This window comes from Heteronotia binoei, chromosome 7, assembly GCF_032191835.1.
Source record: "Heteronotia binoei isolate CCM8104 ecotype False Entrance Well chromosome 7, APGP_CSIRO_Hbin_v1, whole genome shotgun sequence".
Lineage (NCBI taxonomy): Eukaryota > Metazoa > Chordata > Lepidosauria > Squamata > Gekkonidae > Heteronotia > Heteronotia binoei.
The window spans coordinates 34,213,501-34,233,290 of NC_083229.1; the positions used below are offsets into that span (position 1 = coordinate 34,213,501).

At 41.5% G+C, this 19,790-nt stretch overlaps 1 protein-coding gene across 2 annotated transcripts in view; it reads right to left on the minus strand.

Annotated features, from left to right (window-relative positions):
* OXR1 (oxidation resistance 1) overlaps positions 1–19,790 on the minus strand; it is a 280,211-nt gene that overhangs the window by 139,674 nt on the left and 120,747 nt on the right. For both annotated transcript variants that reach the window (XM_060243329.1, XM_060243330.1), the window contains exon 3: positions 3,818–4,017. In XM_060243329.1, coding sequence (XP_060099312.1) covers positions 3,818–4,017 — 200 coding nt within the window. The remainder of the gene's footprint in view (positions 1–3,817; positions 4,018–19,790) is intronic.

The window sequence follows — 19,790 nt, forward strand, 5'->3', positions numbered from 1 at the left end:
TCTATCTATCTATCTATCTATCTATCTATCTATCTATCTATCTATCTATCTATCTATCTATCTAAAGGCAGGTCAGAACAGGGTGTCAACAACTGGTGCACAGGAGGCAGATGTCACTGTTTGATTGTACACTTTAAATTTGGAAGGGAACACAGTATAGACTTTTTAGGGTTGCCAATCCCCAGTTAGGGGCAGGGGATCCACCAGTTTGGAGGCCCTCTCCCTGCTTCAGGATCATCAAAAAGCAGTGGGGGATGTCTGCTGGGCACTCCATTCTTCCCTATGGAGACCGATTCCCACAGGATATAATGGAGAATTGATCCATGAGTATCTGGGGCTCTGGGGGACTGTTTTTTGAGGTAGAGGCGCCAAATTTTCAGCACAGCATCCAGTGCCTCTCCTCAAAACACTTTCAAAGTTTCAAAAAATTGGACCAGGAGATCCAATTCTATGAGCCCCAAAACAAGATGCCCCTATCCTTCATTATTTCCCATGGAGGGAAGGCATTTAAAAGATGTGCAGTCCCTTTAAACATGATGGCCAGAACTCCCTTTGGAGTTCAATTATGCTTGTCACAACCTTGCTCCTGGCTCCACCCCCAAAGTCCCCAGATATTTCTTGAATTGGACCTGGCAACTCTATAGACTTAAGATCAAAGTGCTCATCTGACCACAGCCTTAGGTCAGCAACTAAATGTTGTGGAGGAAGCAGATGAAGAAAAGAGAGATGCAAAAGGATGAGCAGGAAAAGAAATCATGGAGAAAGAGGAGTGTTGGAAGAATCTTACAGGGGAAATAATAGTGCTTGTGGAAGCAACCAGGCCAAAGAGATGATATTATTCACAAAGTGAACTTTCAACTAGCCAACCAAATCTTTGTTAGCTAGTCATGTTATTGTGAGAGGCTGAAGCAGCACTCAAACAGAGGCTGTCAAATTTAATGGCAGGATCAAGGGACCAGAAAGGGATCTATCCTCAAGGGGAAGCAGAAATAAAATTACTTCCAGATCATAAGGCCAAGGTTTTGTAGTGGCTCTTTGAGTCTTTACAAGCATGAAAGGATCATCACACTGGGAAACACTGTTTTGACCTCCCTAAATCTCACCAGCCTCAGCTGTCCATCAGAACAAGCATGCAGATACAGAGTGAATAATATTGGGCATAGAATAGGTACAACTCACTAAGGATCCCAAGTCACTCACCATAGCAGGCAACCTCCCACCACTACTCAGTATTCACCAGAAGCAAAAATGGCAAGGTGTGGTGCAACATTCTAAGAATTTCAAATCTCTATGGCTTTTTAAACCATTTTTTTTTTACCTTTCACTATCTCTGTCCCCACCATACCCCATCATCCTGTGTGTTGCCAGCAGAAAGTTAAAAAACCTAATCGTCATATGTGGTCCATTAATGCAAGAATTCTTGCATGTGGTCCCCTAGCTTTTTGCATGGGTCCTTACAGCAGGGCACCCAAGATCACACCTGCTCCATGCCCCATAAAACCTGTAGATGGCCAGGGGTGACTCCACACACCCAAGCAAGTCTGATTTCCTCAGACTTGTTAGGGCCACAAAAGAATACCCCTACCCCTACCTTTGCCCGGCTCACATCTGAAGAGCAACCAGATGTAACCCTCACATATATGAAGGATTGCCTGCCCAGCTTTCTAGCATCCTCAGATCCCAATGCTGGAAATGCATGTCTCTCATTTCATATGCTGCCAGTTCTCCAGGCTGTTTTTTGTGTTGGATATAGATATAGCCTCAAGAATGTATACATTTTATAACAAGCTACATCAATGTGCAATGAATCTCCCTTAATTGTTTGTCTCTTGGGCATCACTGCAGAGTAACACAAAAAAGGGAATTCACATGTCATGTTCTTCACATGGCACTTCAGTTGTATCACTGGACAACTTGAATGTGCGAAGTTGTTGCCATTAAGTTATCGCTTGATTAGTCACCAGACAGCATTGCCACTTGGTGCATCAGGTGATGCTGGCTGGTGATAAACCTGTCAGGGTTTTGCTATTACCTCTCTCAGCAATGTCTGTAATATAAATCAAATGCATGAGCTCATACCCAAAGGCCATTCACAAGCAGCTGATGGATTGGGTATTTACATCTAGGAAGTAGCTTCTCTCTCTCCTATTTGAGTTTCTGAGTCATATCCCTTCATAGTTTATTAAGAATTCCTGGGCAAGGGCAAAGAGATAGCTGGTCTCCAATTGGGTTCTATGGAACAAATCAAATTATTTGGAAAAATGAGAAGCTACCTATTGTTTTTGAATTTTGCAGGGGACAATTTAGGCCCCTTGCATGTCTTCTCCAAAGGTATCCTTTTACTCTTTCCTACATAAATGAATAGGTTACATTAACTTCTGTGTGAAAAGCAGTGCATTTGGTGACAATACAATGATGTGGGCAAAACACTGACTGCCAGCTTGGAAGTCCCTCCCCTTCCTTATTCTGATGACTTCTATCAAGAAGTAATTAACTATAATAATAGAGTTTCTTGGCATGGTGCCAAGTCTCTTCCATTCAAAGGGCTGGAATAATTAGAGCATGGGTCAGAGCCTTTTAAGTTGTGGCCCTGTAGAATCAGCTACCCTATGACAACTGTCCTTGTAAGCCACGTAGAGACAGTACAACATTCCCCCACCTAAAATTGCTTTTAAAGTGTAACTAAAAACAGCCTCACTGTATTACTATGAGGATGTGAGAGACAAAAGTTCCATGCGCAATTCACAATTTGCATGCTTTGAAAAGACCTGTACAAGGAATGGTGTATTTGGGAAAGGGTGAAAGAGAAAGTTTGGGCATCTTACCCCTGAAAAAATTTAAATCAGCAACGGAGTTGCTAAAGTCTGAGGAATGCTGTTCTAGGTCACACTGTCCTCAGGCCCAAAATGATTGCCTACCCATGATATGATCATGTCATCCTCATAATCTACTGCAAACCATTGGGCTTCTACAGCATACAAGGAGACAATACTGAAAGACTTCCAGTGAAAAACCACCATCTACATTGAAGGGCAGTCACATTCACTATATATGTCCATGTATTGAAGAAGAGAGTCAAAGACAGAAGTTCTGACTATCTGCAATGGTACCCCCTCCACATACATACACACTGTAAGATGGCTGCAAATAACCTCCATAACATTTTATTCATCACTTGGGAGTGAGAGGTGGAAAAAAATCAAAATTTACTATTGAGTAATCACAACTAACACTTTGGCTTCTAAAGCCAAAAGAACCTAATACACAGAGAACAAACCAGTAAAAAATAATCCAAATGTTGCAGAAGCTTAAGATCTATATCAGGGGTGGCCAAACTTGCTTAACATAAGAGCCACATAAAATAAATGTCAGATGTTTGAGAGCCGCAAGACATGAACACCAGATGTTTGAGAGGAGGAAGGGAAGGAGGAAATAGAGGGGGGAAAGGAGAGAGACATGGAAAGAAAGCAACTTTCACCAGTTGACTTGACTGGGAGATGTGATTTAAGAAACAAATACCTTCTCCAAGCCAGGTGACAGGGCAGTGGGGGCTTTGAGAGCCACACAATATGTGTGAAAGAGCCACATGTGGCTCCCAAGCTGCAGTTTGGCCATCCCTGATCTATACATTTTATTGAAGCGACCTGCAAAAGGGCATCCTCTAATGCCCACAGTAACAATCCTAGTGAACAACAAAAACTCCATAACTCCAGGCCGTTCCACTAATAATGATGTGATTGATTATTCTACAGCAAGCACTTTCCTTCAGTACAATTGATGACATGTTTTAAGTGAAAAATCTGGCCATTTGGCTCACCGATGGTGTAGTATCTCTTCAGCTCTCCCCTCCGTGGATTGCGTCGTTGAGTATTTGTGGTATTGTTCTGTTCCTCTTCAGATGTGGTTGTACTAATTACTGATGTTGGCTTAGTATGCTGGAGTGCCTGTGGAGCTCCTGGTGCCAGAGGGTCAAATCCTGCTGCAGTAATATCAATAGACTGGGATTTTTTCTTCAGCCTGCAAAGAAAAGAAACTGTATTGTTGAAGTCTGATTTACAGCTATGTGGTTTCTCTTGCTTTACAGAAATGATGGGGGGAAATGCTCATATGTTAGTATTAACATTAGAGTACATATACATTGGCACCTAAAAGCTATGTGAGTTCCGAGAACCACTGTAGAATCCATCCAACCCATCTACCATAATAATGAAATCATTTTGACAAAGACCTAACTTTGTACATTAGTTTCTCTAAGTAGTGCATTCTAAACCTTTCTGTGTTGAGTTGGAATACATTCTTCATTATATTTTATTTATTTTAAACAGTTTTATGTTGCCTTTCCATCCAACCTAGGGTTCCTAAGGTGGCAGACAATCAAAAATATTAAAACAAGCTCTCTCTTCTTCTCTCTCAACAACTAACAATGGTTAAATAAAACACATCAATTGGAAGTAGGATCATTGGGGGGTGGTCAGTGAGAGAACACCAAACAAAACAATTCTTTAGCCAATGGAGGTGCACAATGATAGAGGGAGGCAGACAAATCTCCCTGTGGAGGTAAGGCCATATTGTAACTGGTACCACAACCAATAAGGCCTTTCTTGGCCCATCTAGCATCAGATAGTGGGGCACGCAAAGCAGGGTTCCTAAAGATCATACTGGTTTGGTAAGTACATATGGAAATAGTTCCCACTCCTCCACATGCACCTGCTGATGTGACCTTAGGGCAGCCACAAGTTCCTTCAGAGCTGTTCTGCTCAAGAGCAGTTATGGGAGAGCTCTCTCAGTCTCACCTACCTCACAGGGTGTCTGTTGTAGGGAAGGGAAAGGAGATTGTAAGCCACTCTGAGACTCCATCAGGTAATAAAGGGTGGGGTATAAATCCAATCTCCTCCCCCTTCTTCTTCTTCTTCTTCTTCTTCTTCTTCTTCTTCTTCTTCTTCTTCTTATTCTTCTTCTGTTGATCCCAACATGTATAGTAGCCATCAGTTTTCATGGTACAACAGCATCATATCTCCCTCATAATCTGAAGGAAATGTGCCTTGAAATTCACCACTCAAATAAAGAGTGCATTATATGATCCATACTTAACAACTGCTTTTGTTTGGAGACCTGCTGTTTAAAGCCTAGGCAGTTTTGGGTTTTTTTAGCAAGTTCCAATCTTCTCAAGATACATCGACAAAGTAATCTTACCTTTTCATTCCAACTCTTTGATTAAATCATTCTGGTGTCTTATCTTTCCATTGCTTAAATGTGTTCAGGTTTTGAGCAGTTCCATAGCAAGACAAGATGAGAAAAGCATCTCATCCTCCAAAGCTGGAACAGTCTCTCTCTGGGACCACAGAAAACTGCTGCCACTTAGAATAGAAAATGTGGAGCTAGATAAAGTGGCTTCATATGTCAAACTGCCAAGATTCTTCCTCCTACATAAGTAGGAAGAAGAAACAATGTGGAAAGTTCCTTGCAACAAATGGTTTCATTCTGAACTACTAAAGTTTTTTTTTTAAAAAAAGGATGAATCTGAGAATTACTGGAGCTGCAGTGAAATTGGGAATTGAAAACAAATCAGCCAGTATCATAATGCCCCTGTATAAATCGATGGTGCGGTCTCATTTGGAGTACTGTGTGCAGTTCTGGTCGCCGCACCTCAAAAAGGATATTATAGCATTGGAGAAAGTCCAGAAAAGGGCAACTAGAATGATTAAAGGGCTGGAGCACTTTCCCTATGAAGAAAGGTTAAAACGCTTGGAGCTCTTTAGCTTGGAAAAACGTCAACTGCAGGGTGACATGATAGAGGTTTACAACATTATGTATGGGATGGAGAAAGTAGAGAAAGTAGTACTTTTCTCCCTTTCTCACAATACAAGAACTCATGGGTGTTGGATGAAATTGCTGAGCAGTCGGGTTAAAACGGAAAAAAGGAAGTACTTCTTCACCCAAAGGGTGATTAACATGTGCAATTCACTGCCACAGGAGGTGGTGGCGGCCACAAGTATAGCCACCTTCAAGAGGGGTTTAGATAAAAATATGGAGCACAGGTCCATCAGTGGCTATTAGCCACAGTGTGTGTGTATATATAAATTTTTTTGCCACTGTGTGACACAGAGTGTTGGACTGGATGGGCCATTGGCCTAATCCAGCATGGCTTCTCTTATGTTCTTAACCGGGTAACAGACTGCTTTAAAAACAACATATCCTCAATGGCCAGGAAATTGGATTCTGAAAAACAAAGCAGATTAGAGTCCACCACACTTAGCCACTACACCAAATAGGCTGAGGTGAGGTGGACAGTGGCAGAGTTGAGGGAGGCATCTTTACCACCTTGCCATTGTCATAACCAAGTTGCCTCACTGCTCACCTCCCAGCCAGGAACCAGAAAAGACAGTACTTCTTACTCCCTAACTATCCCTAAATATGCTCAGGGATTGAGAAGAGAAGGGCCATTAGTTGCTCCGGCTCAGAGACAGGGAATGGGGGATAGTGGCTTCAAATGGCATCCATATTACATTGTCTTTGCCTATTGCAGATTGCATCCTGTATGCAAAACCTAAAATTAACAATAGAACAATGGAAAATTCCTAATATGTCAGTTCCACTTTGAGGACAAGACCTCTGCTGTGAAATTTGGATGAGGGAAAATTCCAGAAGCATCTCCACTTTTGTTAAAATATCTAAAAGAAGGTGTGCTGTTCTTAATCAAAAATTAACAAGTCAAATAAAAATACTTTATATAAAACAGCCGAACACTTGTTACATTTATTTTTAAAATATAAAAAGGATGGCAAATGTAAGTGACTAAACAATGGAACCTTCTATTTCATATTTTAAATAAATAAATAATTTTAGCATGGCAATAAAATCATATAATGTTCCTTTACAACATATCTTAAACACGAATATGTGATTCACACATTTAGAACATGCTCTTGGTACAATCCTTTGCTGGCTGTATCAATTTCATATCCAATAAGAGGGAACACAGGTTTTAATACCTGGAAGGGGGGAAAACCCTCCTTATACATGGGAAAACTAACACATAGAGCATGCCAGGCTAGAAGCATATAGAAGAAGCAGAAGAAGAAGAAGAAGAAGAAGAATTGCAGATTTATACCCCGCCCTTCTCTCTGAATCAGAGACTCAGAGTGGCTTACAATCTCCTATATCTTCTCCCCCCACAATAGACATCCTGTAAGGTTGGTGGGGCTGAAAGGGCTCTCACAGCAGCTGCTCTTTCAAGGACAACCTCTGCCAGAGCTATGGCTAATCCAATGCCATTCCAGCAGGTGCAAGTGGAGTGGGGAATCAAACCTGGTTCTCCCAGATAAGAGTCCACGCACTTAACTACTACACCAAACTGGATCTCATATAACCTGATATGTAGGAGTATTCCAATATGTGAGTCCCCTATCTGCACTTTGAAATGGACCATACCACCTTTTTTCTTGAACATTGAATTGGCTCACAGATACTATGCATTTTAACCCATCATGTTACTTTTCTCTCTGAGTATCATCCCACTTTAAAAGTCGCTTTCTTTCTTTCTTTCTTTCTTTCTTTCTTTCTTTCTTTCTTTCTTTCTTTCTTTCTTTCTTTCTTTCTTTCTTTCTTTCTTTCTTTCTCTCTCTCTCTCTTTCTTTCTCTCTCTCTCTCTCTCTCTCTCTCCATGGCAGGTACTATAATGTACATTAAAACTGTACTTATTCAAACATTTAAAAATTAATCTAAAATAATAGATACAAGTAAACTAAATGAAAATAACCAGTAAAACTACAATCTGAAAACTACAACCCAGTAAGTCTACAATCTAAAAAAACAATTTATTTTGCCCAGACTCAAACTGCCCCAAAAGCACTCTGAAATATTTTAAGCCAGAGTTTATGAAAATCCAAGCTAGCTGTTACTATTCAATATACCAAGGACTTCATAGTGGATTAATGTTAAAATGTACATCTTTTAAGAGAATTATACCAAGAGAGACCAAGAGAGAGATCTCTGACCAAGAGAGAGATCTTGGGGTCGTGGTAGATAACTCACTGAAAATGTCAAGACAGTGTGCGTTTGCAATAAAAAAGGCCAATGCCATGCTGGGAATTATTAGGAAGGGAATTGAAAACAAATCAGCCAGTATCATAATGCCCCTGTATAAATCGATGGTGCGGTCTCATTTGGAGTACTGTGTGCAGTTCTGGTCGCCGCACCTCAAAAAGGATATTATAGCATTGGAGAAAGTCCAGAAAAGGGCAACTAGAATGATTAAAGGGCTGGAGCACTTTCCCTATGAAGAAAGGTTGAAACGCTTGGGACTCTTTAGCTTGGAGAAACATCGACTGCAGGGTGACATGATAGAGGTTTACAAGATAATGCATGGGATGGAGAAAGTAGAGAAAGAGGTACTTTTCTCCCTTTCTCACAATACAAGAACTCGTGGGCATTCGATGAAATTGCTGAGCAGACAGGTTAAAACGGATAAAAGGAAGTACTTCTTCACCCAAAGGGTGATTAACATGTGGAATTCACTGCCACAGGAGGTGGTGGCGGCCACACGTATAGCCACCTTCAAGAGGGGTTTAGATAAAAATATGGAGCACAGGTCCATCAGTGGCTATTAGCCACGGTGTGTGTGTATATATAAAAATTTTTGCCACTGTGTGACACAGAGTGTTGGACTGGATGGGCCGTTGGCCTAATCCAATATGGCTTCTCTTATGTTCTTATACATCATATGCCTTTGACTCCAATTTCCAACAGTACTTTAAACATGATGACTCACTCTCTCTCCCCAGTTCCTTGGCTAGAAGTACTAAGGAACATAAATTTCTGGAAACATCTGTTGAAAGAGAAAACTTTGTACACTTGTGTGTGTATATTTCACATGAGTACACATACACGTGAAACTACCTTATAGTGAGTGAGACTCAAGCTCAGAACTGTCTATTCTGACGACAGCAGCTCTCCAGGGTCTCAGGCGGAAGTCTTTCATATCACCTGATATATGATACTTTTGACTGGAGGTGCTGAGGATTGAACATGGAACCTTTCTCTACCACTGAACTACACCCTTCCTCAAACTTTTGTCTTTTCCTCAAAATGAAAACATCAGAGGCCTGCGAGATCTTTCACAGCTCCGCAGGGCCTGTCAGGCAGAGATGTTCCACCAGGCTTTTGATTGAGGACAGTGACAATTTCCGAGCTGGCACCTTCCCCATCCCCCATGCTGTGTCCAAAAACCTGGATTGGAAAAATAATAAGATGCCATCCTTATTATTGTTAATTTAATTGATTTTAAATGTTTGTTTTTATTGATTGTGCTGTACATTGCCCAGAGCCCGGCATTAGTCGGGATTGGGCAATTCATTAAGTCAAATAAATAAATAAATACTCACAACTACATTTTGTGATGGAAGAAAGATAGACCTGAGTTTAGTATGACTGTAAACAGAATCTTCAGCTATGCCTTCTCATGATTTATTGATGGCTTTGTTCGTGCTATCAAAACATTTGCAAGACTTTAATTAGCGGCAGTACACTGTACAGTAAAAATTAATAGACTAACCACCTGCCCGTAGTCTTGTCTGTGTGATGCTTACTTCTGGTATCAATAATTCAGCAGCTTGACTCTGTTTCACTTCTCTTTGCAGTGATTCAGTGATATTGCCATTTCTTACCCAAGGCAAAAACGTGATTTCTTGATGAGATTTTACCATCCTTAAACCAAAAGGCTGGTACAACTCTTATGAACTCTAACTCAGTCCTTGGAAATTACATATCCAAGTTTGATGCTGCAAAGACAGAAACAGTTCCCTCAATAAAACCTGGAATAGATCTATTAGCACTGAATCTTTTTCACCACTAATTTTATTAATACTTTGGGATAAACTAGAAAATATAACATCCGTGGGGACACTTCTGTCATTTTACCTCTGGAATTTCCTCATTTTAGGAATGCCACAGTGTTTGTAAAGTGAGGGGATGACAGAGGTGCAATGGCATTGTTGTCCATGAGGACATCCAGGGGCCTTTAGTTTGTCCCTAAGTTGAGCTACAGAAAAGTGGAGAGAAATCATAACCCAGCATCTTTTGGAAAAACTATGAAATCTAGGGATGAACCAACAGACAATTAGCTGCAATGTTGCCACCTCTACACGATGCCAGAGAAGTCAAGTGCAGATTTGCCATCTGGACACGAAAGGAAAACTGTTACATCTGCAGTATCACAACTTTTCTCTGAATTTTCTCTCAAAATGTTTGGAGACCAGTGCTGGCCAATCCATGAGGGCTGACTTCTTGACAGTGAGTTGATTTTCGCATGGTTATGTGTTATGGTACAACCCACCATGTGAGTTGGATCTATCCACACCATTGAAAATTACTTTTGCCCTTTTCAGACATTACAAATGCATGCATTAGGAGCCTGCCAATTGCACATATAGGGAATGCATGCTAACATGATTTAGGTCAGGGCTTTTTTTTGTAGCAGGAGTTTCTTTCCATATTAGCCACACAACCTTGATATAACCAATCCTCTAAGAGTTTACAGGGCTCTTCATACAGGGCCTACTGTAAGCTCCAGGAGAATTGGCTACATCAAGGGTGTGTGGCCTAATATGCAGAGGAGTTCCTGCTATAAAAAAAAATCCCTGATTAAGGTTATGATTATGCACACTAACCATGATGAGTGCACATTAACCATGATTAAGGCAAGCTGCAGAAAACCCGGGTTTTTTTCAGGGTTCTGGTTCATGTGTACCAAAGCAACAGATGACATAGCACCACATGTATCAGGAGGTTCTATGCACAATTGCCATTCTCCTGGACTAGCATTTGTTTTAAAAAGCTCATCTTTTATGCATATTGAAATTTTATGCATAGTCATTATGCTATGGCTCCAATTCATGCAGTGAGTTGTACTAAATGACATAACCAAAGAGTGGAAAACTTGTAACAAGAAGGCTAAATTCTATTGTGAGCACAGCATATAGACCAGGTCTTATTCAACACATTTTAACTGTTCAATCCATACAAACCCCAGAATGTTTGCTCAAACTACAGAAATGTTAAATCTATGCCAATTGAAGTAGTAATTAAGCCAGAGGGATCCCATTAGTTGTCTGCTAACTCTAGGATATAGGAGTACTGCACTGCATGGGCTCTTGGAGCTCTGAAAGGGTAGTTGCTTGCAATCTATTCTCTCTATATTGTCCTTCAGAAACTGCCATAATCAGTCAATTATGAATAGGGAATCAGGCCTGGCTATTGTACCAGTGGTGTGAAGTAGGAAACAGCTATCAATACACTAATTAAAGTAACTCAGGCTAAGAAACAGTGAAACAAAATCATTAGGAGGACATCCATTTCAATATTTTCAGGGTGAACACTTCTTTTTTTTTGGGGGGGGGGGGGAGGGCAGCTAAATAAGTCTCATCCTCAGCAAGACTAATGTGTGAGTAAACAAGGCCCAGCCTTGCTATTTCAATAGTGATTTCTCAGTCATGCCAGTCTGGGAAGCCAGGCTGCCAACTCTGGATTGACAAATTACTAGAGATTTCGGGAGTAAAGCCTGGTCATGGTGGAGTTTATAAAAGGAAGAGAGTTCAGTGGGGTATAATGGCAGAGTTCACCTTCCAAAGCAGTCATTTTCTCCAGGAGAACTGACTTCTGTTGCCTGGAGATCAGTTGTAACCACAGGAAATATCCAGGCACCACCAGCTGGCCCAGGAGGTTGAGCTGAGTCATCATCAATATGCTGATGGCAGTCAGCTTTATCTGTTATTGGACAGCCACCCTGACTCCGCCCCAGAAAATCTGGACAGGGCTCTGGAGGCCATGGCTGGGAAGTTATGGTAAAGTCAGTGGAGCTAAATCCTTCTAAGATAGAGGTTCTGTACTTGAGGGAGGGGGGGGGTGATTCGTGGATCAGGCTTCTTACCCTGCAGCTCTGGGCCAGTCCAGAAAGTGAGGAGCCCAGGGGTGATCCTGGACACCTCACTCTCAGTGGAGGCCCAGGTCACTACAGTCACCAGGTCTGCTTTTTATCATCTTCGGCAGATCAGGCTGCTGATCCCCTACCTCTTCCTCCAGGACTTGGCCATAGTGACCCATGCAATGGTCACTTCCAGATTGGATTACTACAATTTGCTCTATGTGCGCTTGCTCTTGAGGCTGATCTGGAACCTCCAGCTGGTGTAAAACACAGTGGTGTGCCTGCTAACTGTGGCACCTGTGTGGGTGTGCATCCAGCTGGTGCTCTGTCAGTTCCACCGGCTACCACTTGAGTACTAGACTTGCTTCAAGATGATGACTTTTCAATGTCTGATATGATCCGCCCCTTCTGCTGTATATTGGTCCAGACCTGTTTCTACGCTGTTTATTTGTGTAAAATGCTTGCAAATTAAAGCTGCTATTGGAATGCTTTGAGCAGATTTAAGAAATACAGCCATCTTGTGTTTTAATTAAGTGCTGTTTTAATAATTGTAATTTGTTAATCTGGGCTTTCTCTGCTGGAATATGCTTCCAGCTGGAATCAGGGTCTTACCAGGACTTGTTGTAATTCTTCAGGGCCTGTAAAATGGAGCTGTTCAGCCAGGCCTTTGGTTGAGGCAGCAGGCATCTACCAGTTGGCCTCCCTGTTGCAGCTCAGGATACCAGCAAGATCACACCACTCGGTTATGGCCCAGTTATTCCCAGATTAGGTTTAAATGCCACAACCAGCACAGTGCCTATCCATGATTGATATGCTGAAAATTCAAATTCTTTTAACCATTTTACTGATTGATATTTATTGTATTTTGTTTTTGTTGTCTTAGCATATTGCTGGTAACCCGCTCTGAGCCTGTTCAAAGGAAGGGCGGGGTATAAATCTAAAGTAATAACTCAATCAATAAAGGTCGGCAGGCAGCCCTGCTGGTGAGGGACTCTGGCACAGTGGTAAAACATATACTTGGCATGCAGAAGGCTACAACAAGATCAGTCTCTGGTTTCTCCAGTTAAAAGAATCAGGTAGGTGATGGGAAGAACCTGAGATCCTGCATGGCCACTACCAGACAGAATAGACCGTGCTGATCTCAACAGACCAGTGGCCTGACTCAATATAAGGCAGGTTCTTGTGTATATTCATGTGAGCAAGATCATCCTCAAAGCAAGAGTGCTAGTTAACTTTTATCTTGACTAAAAAGCAGTTATTATTTTTTTTGGAAACTGGGGTGGGGGATGGATGCATATGGGTAATGTTCATTTTTATAAAACACAGAACAAAACCCCACCATCTAAATACATCATGAAAGTTGCATGAATAACACCCAGCATACTTGTTGCTGAAAAGAAAACCAGATTTAAACCATTTGTTGTAAAAATATAATCTCTTGGGAAATGGGAATGTGTGATCCAAGTTGAAATTTGATTAAATTGTCAATGCCTCCAGTACCTGTAAAGCTGTGGAATATAAATGAAAGTTTAATGTATTATTTTATTTGCAGGGTTAAAAGGGCTTTTCCATCCCCCTGAAAGCGATTATATAAAAGAACACAAGAGAAAAATCAGTTAACCTGAAGATACTGGGGTTCTCATTGCAATCATGTACCCACTACAGTTTGTGAACCCCCCAAATACTGTTTTTCCCATGTTCTTTTAAATATAGGAGTAATTGCTTTCCCCAAGAAGAATTCTTCATGCAAAAAAGTAATTTAAAGAGAAGGTGTCAAGGAAAAAAGACTTACACTTGTTTATAATAATGTGTTCTGTGCAACCTTTATATCTTCAAATAACTGTTTTTGTACATGAACAAGTTGAATTAACCATTACCTTTCTGTCTTCAAGTGAGTTGTATTCATCATTATAGCCCAGATTTCTTAACTTTCAATCACTGATTACAGTGCCAAGACCTGCTCTTTGTGAAAGCTGTTAAAAGCGCATTGACAAGACAAGAAATCTTTGGAAAATGAACTCCTGACTAACAACAGGACAACCCTCAACTAATTCTTCAGTTCTCTTGTCAATTTTGTGTTGTTTTTTTGTACAATAATCTGATCTTCTCTATCACAGAAACAAGCAGTCCTAGTGGTTGATTCTCCGCTCTGCACAAGCATGTGTCTGTCTGTGCCATCTTACACAGACTTACTCCATTCTAAGCCCAATGACTTCAATAGATTTCAGAGGGCGCAACTTTGCTTAGGATTTGTGCATGTATTTACGTAGCAACCTTATATCCTGCTTCTTCAAGTATTTGCACAAAATCTGCCCCATCTCTGTGTATGATTGCTGCCATATTCCCCATTTGAAGTGAGGCATTTGCAGGAATGTGAGATATATCACATAACTAATAATGCAGTCCTAAACAGAGTTACATTCTTCAAAATCATTAGATTTAGGACTACACTGTAAATCCAGAAGTGTCACGGGGAGCAATGGCTTTGTTGGAGCAAAGCTTTTGTCTGATACTGGTAGAGAACTTCTAAGCTGGCTTCTGAGAGAGCTACCAAGAAACCATATCCAGCTGCTGGGCTCAAATATGAATAAAAGCTAATGTTAGAATCCTTCCTTTTCCATTCAACTTTAGGCCGGATGACAGATTGCAGGTTTAAATGCTTCTTCAATAGGGAAAATGATTGTTTATTTAGAAGGTACCTAAAAACTATTAAGCATGTTATAATTATAAGAAAATGAGGCAGACCCTTTTCCTAGCCTTACGATCTATTGATTACTGAACACATTAATGTAAAGCATTTTAGTCATTCTGAAATGTATGGATTTATTAGTTTGTTTGACAGCTAACATATTAGAGAGACTGCCAGACATAGAGAGGTTGCAAGATAAAAATCCCATTTGCAGCCACTTTTGTATATGGCTGAATATTGGACATGGAATCCCACACTAAATTCCATTTAGAACTATCACATCCTTTTTCCTGGAGAAAACAGCTTGATTTGTGTCCAGTAAAAAAGTAAAGGTAGTCCCCTATGCAAGCACCAAGTCATTACTGACCCATGGGGTAATGTCACATCATGACATTCTCTTGGCAGGCTTTTTTACATGGTGGTTTGCCATTGCCTTCCCCAGTCATTTACACTTTACCCCCAGCAAGCTGGGTACTCATTTGACTGACCTCGGAAGGATGGAAGGCTAAGTCAACCTTAAGCTGGCTACCTGAACCCAGCTTCTGCCAGAATCAAACTCAGGTTGTGAGCAGAGCTTGGACTGCAGGACTGCAGCTTATCACTCTGCACCAGAGGGCTCCCTTTGTATCCAGCAGCACCTTAGAAACCAACAACATTTTGGGTTATGAGCTTTCAAGAGTCAAAGTTCCTTTCCTCAAATATTTTTGACTCTCAAAATCTCACCCCCCCCAAAAAAAATCTCATAGGTCTCTAAGGTGCTAGTGGACACAAATCTAGCTCTTCTACTGCAGACCAACATGGTTACCCCCTGAAACAATCTTCCTGGTCAGAACATCTGGAATTATTTCTTATGTTTCAGATTCAGGCAGCAATCATTCAATCAAACAACAAAGCCCAACAGTACCTACTGGGCAGCTTTTCTATCACAGCACAAATCCTCTCGACAGGGTATAGTTTCTCTTCAATTCATAAAATGTGAAATTTGAAATCACAATCAGTATTTGAAAATAGCTGCTCAGTCATCTCTCCATTTTCTTATATTATGATCGGCTGACAAGTATATTGCACAGAAGGAACATTTTAAAGTAAATAAGCATCGTGCTATTTTGATAATAACTAATTTCAGTTTCACCCTCTACCTTTGTGCTTGCAAAAGCTTTTCTCTACTAAGATTCTCTTGTATCCATGAATCGTTTGGCTTTTGTGACATTCAAGATTAAACTCTGCATAACAAGAGAAAGAGACACAGTTTTCATTTCTACACTGATACACTTCCTGTGAGGGGGTGGGATAGCTCTGAATCACAAGTCTTCACGGTTTTTATAATTTCCACACATCAGACCAGGTGCATGCAATAAAGGTAAGGAAAGGCATTCTCTTATAGCTTTTCTTGGTATCCCAGGGGCTGAAACGGTTGGATTCTGCAGTCTCTCAGTAGAAGGAACTGATGGCTGTGAATCTTTCCCATGTGCCCCCCCCCCCAACAGTCCTTTCCAACCACACAAAAGTATTTTCTGGGATTGCAAGATCTGTGTGGTGTAATAGTCACATGGGCTGGAGTGGTGGGGAAGGAAGGCAACAAAATTACCCATTCTGCCTCTACCCCTAATACAGTTCTACTGACAATAGACAGAAGAGAGATTTCACCCTCTTTCCCCTTCCACCTCCTGACCCATGTAGCCACTGAACCACATGGGTCCCAGAGCTATTGAGACTGTGTTTCCTCACATGGCAAAGTTTATTCCCAGGGTCAGAAAGGAAGTGTGGAGAGAGGAGAACGTGGGGATAGCTTTATTTATTTATTTATACATACATTTATATCACACTTTTCCTTGTGGTTCAATGTGGCTTAAAACATTTTAAGTTTAAAAACAGAAATAAAATAACAAACCCTGAATCTCTCCCTTTCCCCCCTTAAACACCTCCAAAAGCCATGGCAAACAGGAAGGCCTTGCAGTGTTTCCTGAGGGCCCCTCCTTGCCTCTTCAGGAAGCCCATTCCACAGGCCTCGAAAAAGCCTGGGCACGGATTAATGTCAGTCAGGCCAGGCCACCTTAAGTGGTGGGATAACCAACAGATGGCTGCCAGAGGACCACAGTTGGTGCACAGGTATATATAGAAGGAGATGGTTTTTTATGATTCTTACTTCTGCACATTTTGGGATCTAACCTAAGGCTTCTTTACTCCCTTCACATCAGGAAGTTACAGGTTCACTCCTTTTCCAGGTCTAACAGATTTTTCTTTTGGACACTTCAGGTCAGCTATCCCCATACAGGACAGAGAACCTCTAGTCTCCCTATAAAAGCAGGCTCCCAGCCTGCTCTGCCTCAGGAGCTTCACTCAGGACAGTTGTGAATCTTCTCCCAACATCTGTCCCTGCTCTTTGACTAAGGCTGCTTCTCTACCACCAACAGCTTCCTCCCCAGCCACCTTTACAGGTATATCACTCTTTCTTTCCCCAGATGCCATGTAGAATCATCCTTGCCTCTCTCTCACCCCACCTAGGTTGACACATGACCAGATCACGTTGCTATAGGATGACCAGGTAAGGCAAGATATTGGTTAGCATAAGAAAAGTCCTGCTGGATCAGACCAGAGGTCCATCTAGTCCATCATCTTGTCTCACACAGTGGCCAACCAGTTCCTCTGGAAGTCCAAACACAGGGCACAGAGGCCAAGGCCTTCCTCTGATGTTGCTCCTGGCATTGATATTCAGAAGTTTACTGCCTCTGAACATGGATGTTCCTTTTAGTCACCATGACTAGTAGCCTCTGATAGATGTATGCTCTATGAATCTATCCAATCCCTTGTGGCCATTAGAGCAGGTCCTCTAGGCCTGAGCAGTGTCAGGAAAATTAAAAGAGCCCAACTAGAAGACAAGTCAGCTGGGCTCTCAAGGGTGAGGAAATGCCAATAGACGAGAGACGGAACATGTGTGGGCAAGGAGGCAATGAGCTGATGAGTGGCAGGTGAAGATCAGCAGCAAACACTCAGGATCTTGAACATGGCTGGGAGAGAAAGTTGGGATCAGGGAAGCAGCTCTCAGCTGTTGGTTGTTGGACTGGAGGCAACTACAGAAGAAAAGCTTTTGGAATGGCAAGAGAAGAGTGCACTAGTCACTGAAGGCTTCAGGGTTCACCCAGAGAAGGTGAGGCAGGCACAGGCAGTTCTAGGGACTGAGGTTATAAGAGACAGCAAAGGTGAGAAGGCCTGGGGAGGGAAGTACAGTGGGAAGGCTGAGGAGGACACCTTGATTTAAAGAGCCAGCTCCCAGTGTGAGGTCACAACACATTTGTCATACATCCCTTTTAAAGCTGTCTGTGCCTGTGGCCACCACTATATTCTCTGGCAGAGAGACCCACATTTTAATCCCTTGCTGTGTAAATAATATTTTCTTTCATCTGAATTAGGGATGCGCACAAACTGAATTTTTGTGGTTTGATTTGTGATTCGTGGCCAAATCATGAATCGAACCACAGACCAATACGAACTGAGAGGTTGGTTCACAACCAAACCAGTTTGTATGGGTTCATGAGCCATTTACAGTTTAAACCGCTGCTTTCTGCTCCATGTGAAAAGCTGCAGGAACCGGGGGTGAAATGGCTCTTCAGTTTGCATACATTGCTTCATGAATGATGAACTTTAGTTTGTGAGCTGGTTCATGCCCATCCCTATCCTGAACTTATTGCCAATCAGCTTCATAGGACACCCTCAAGTTCTAGTATTTTGGAAGAGGGAGAAGAAAAAGTCTCTCAATTCTATCCACCCCATACATGATTTTTAAACCTCTGTTATGCCCTCCCCTTAGTTGTCTCTTTTCTAAACTGAAAAGTCACAGACTCTTCATCTTTTCCTCCAAGGAAAGGTGCTCCAACCTTCTAATAATCTTGATTGCCCTCTTCTGTACTTATTCTAGCTTTGCAATTCCCTTTTTAGACACGGTGACCTGAATAGCATGCAGTATTTCAAATGAGGCTACACCATAAATCTATACAAAGGCATTATAATGTTGGCCATTTTATTTTCAGTCCCTTTTCTAATAATCCTTAACACAGAATTTTACTTTTCCACCACTGCAGTAGTTTGGTTTTAAATAGCTCCCAAGCATCCTCTAGAGATATGACTTGTGTTTTCCTTTCAGCTTTCTTTTAAATATTCTTATTTTGTAAAGTTTGCTTTTTAAAAATCAAATGTTAACAGTTTTGGAATTTAGGAGTAACTTTCCATTGACATGAATGTCACTGTTCCTCTTCATTCCAGTTCCCAGATGGTGGAACAAGCTCTACATCTCTCATCAGGTCTTGAGCCTTGATCAGAACCAAGTCCAAGATCACTACCCCTCTTGTTGACTCTGTGACCAACTGTTCCAGCGCACAGTCATTTGTGATATCTTAAGAATCTCATTTCTATGGTTGTGACTCAAATACATGTCTACCCAGGTGGGGATATTTGAAGTCTCCCATTATAACATTATCTGCTCTAGTCACCTCTTTTATTTCCTTCTCCATCTCAAAATCAGCCTCAAGGATTTGTTCAGGTTGGTGATAGTACACCCTCCTCCTTTTAAGTAATCCTTAAGGCCCAGTATTTCCACAATTATTGCTTCTGTTGGGGAGTTAATTACCTTGATGGTTCCTACCTTATTTGATTCTATGCCTTCCCTGATATACAATGCAACACCTCCCCCAACTCATCTCTTTTCTGTCCTGCCTAATATACACAGAGATGACTGTATCTCACAGATTCCACCATGTTTCTGATATGCCCACTACATCTAAATTGTCATTAAGCATCAAGCTCTCCAGTTCCCCCATCTTGGCTCAGAGACTTCTAGCATTGGCATACAGACACCTATAATGTGTTTCCCTCTCCATCAACCCTCGCCTCCGTCAGCCCCTTTGTCACCACATATGGCCCTCCTTCGCTATCCTACCCTCACTTCCAAGTTCTATTATGTTTCTACCAATATTAGCCAGAGTGTTTACACAACCATCCCACTGGACTGATTTGTCCTGAATCAGAGGTTCCCCAGCTCCTGTTGCCAAATGGATGATCAGGCACAGCCTCACCCCGAACAAAATAAGCAGTGCTACATTCATGCAGGATCTCTATCCTGGTAGGCTGCAGGCAATCTCATATACAAAATATATATGTAAGAAAGTGACTGAAAAACAGAGAAAT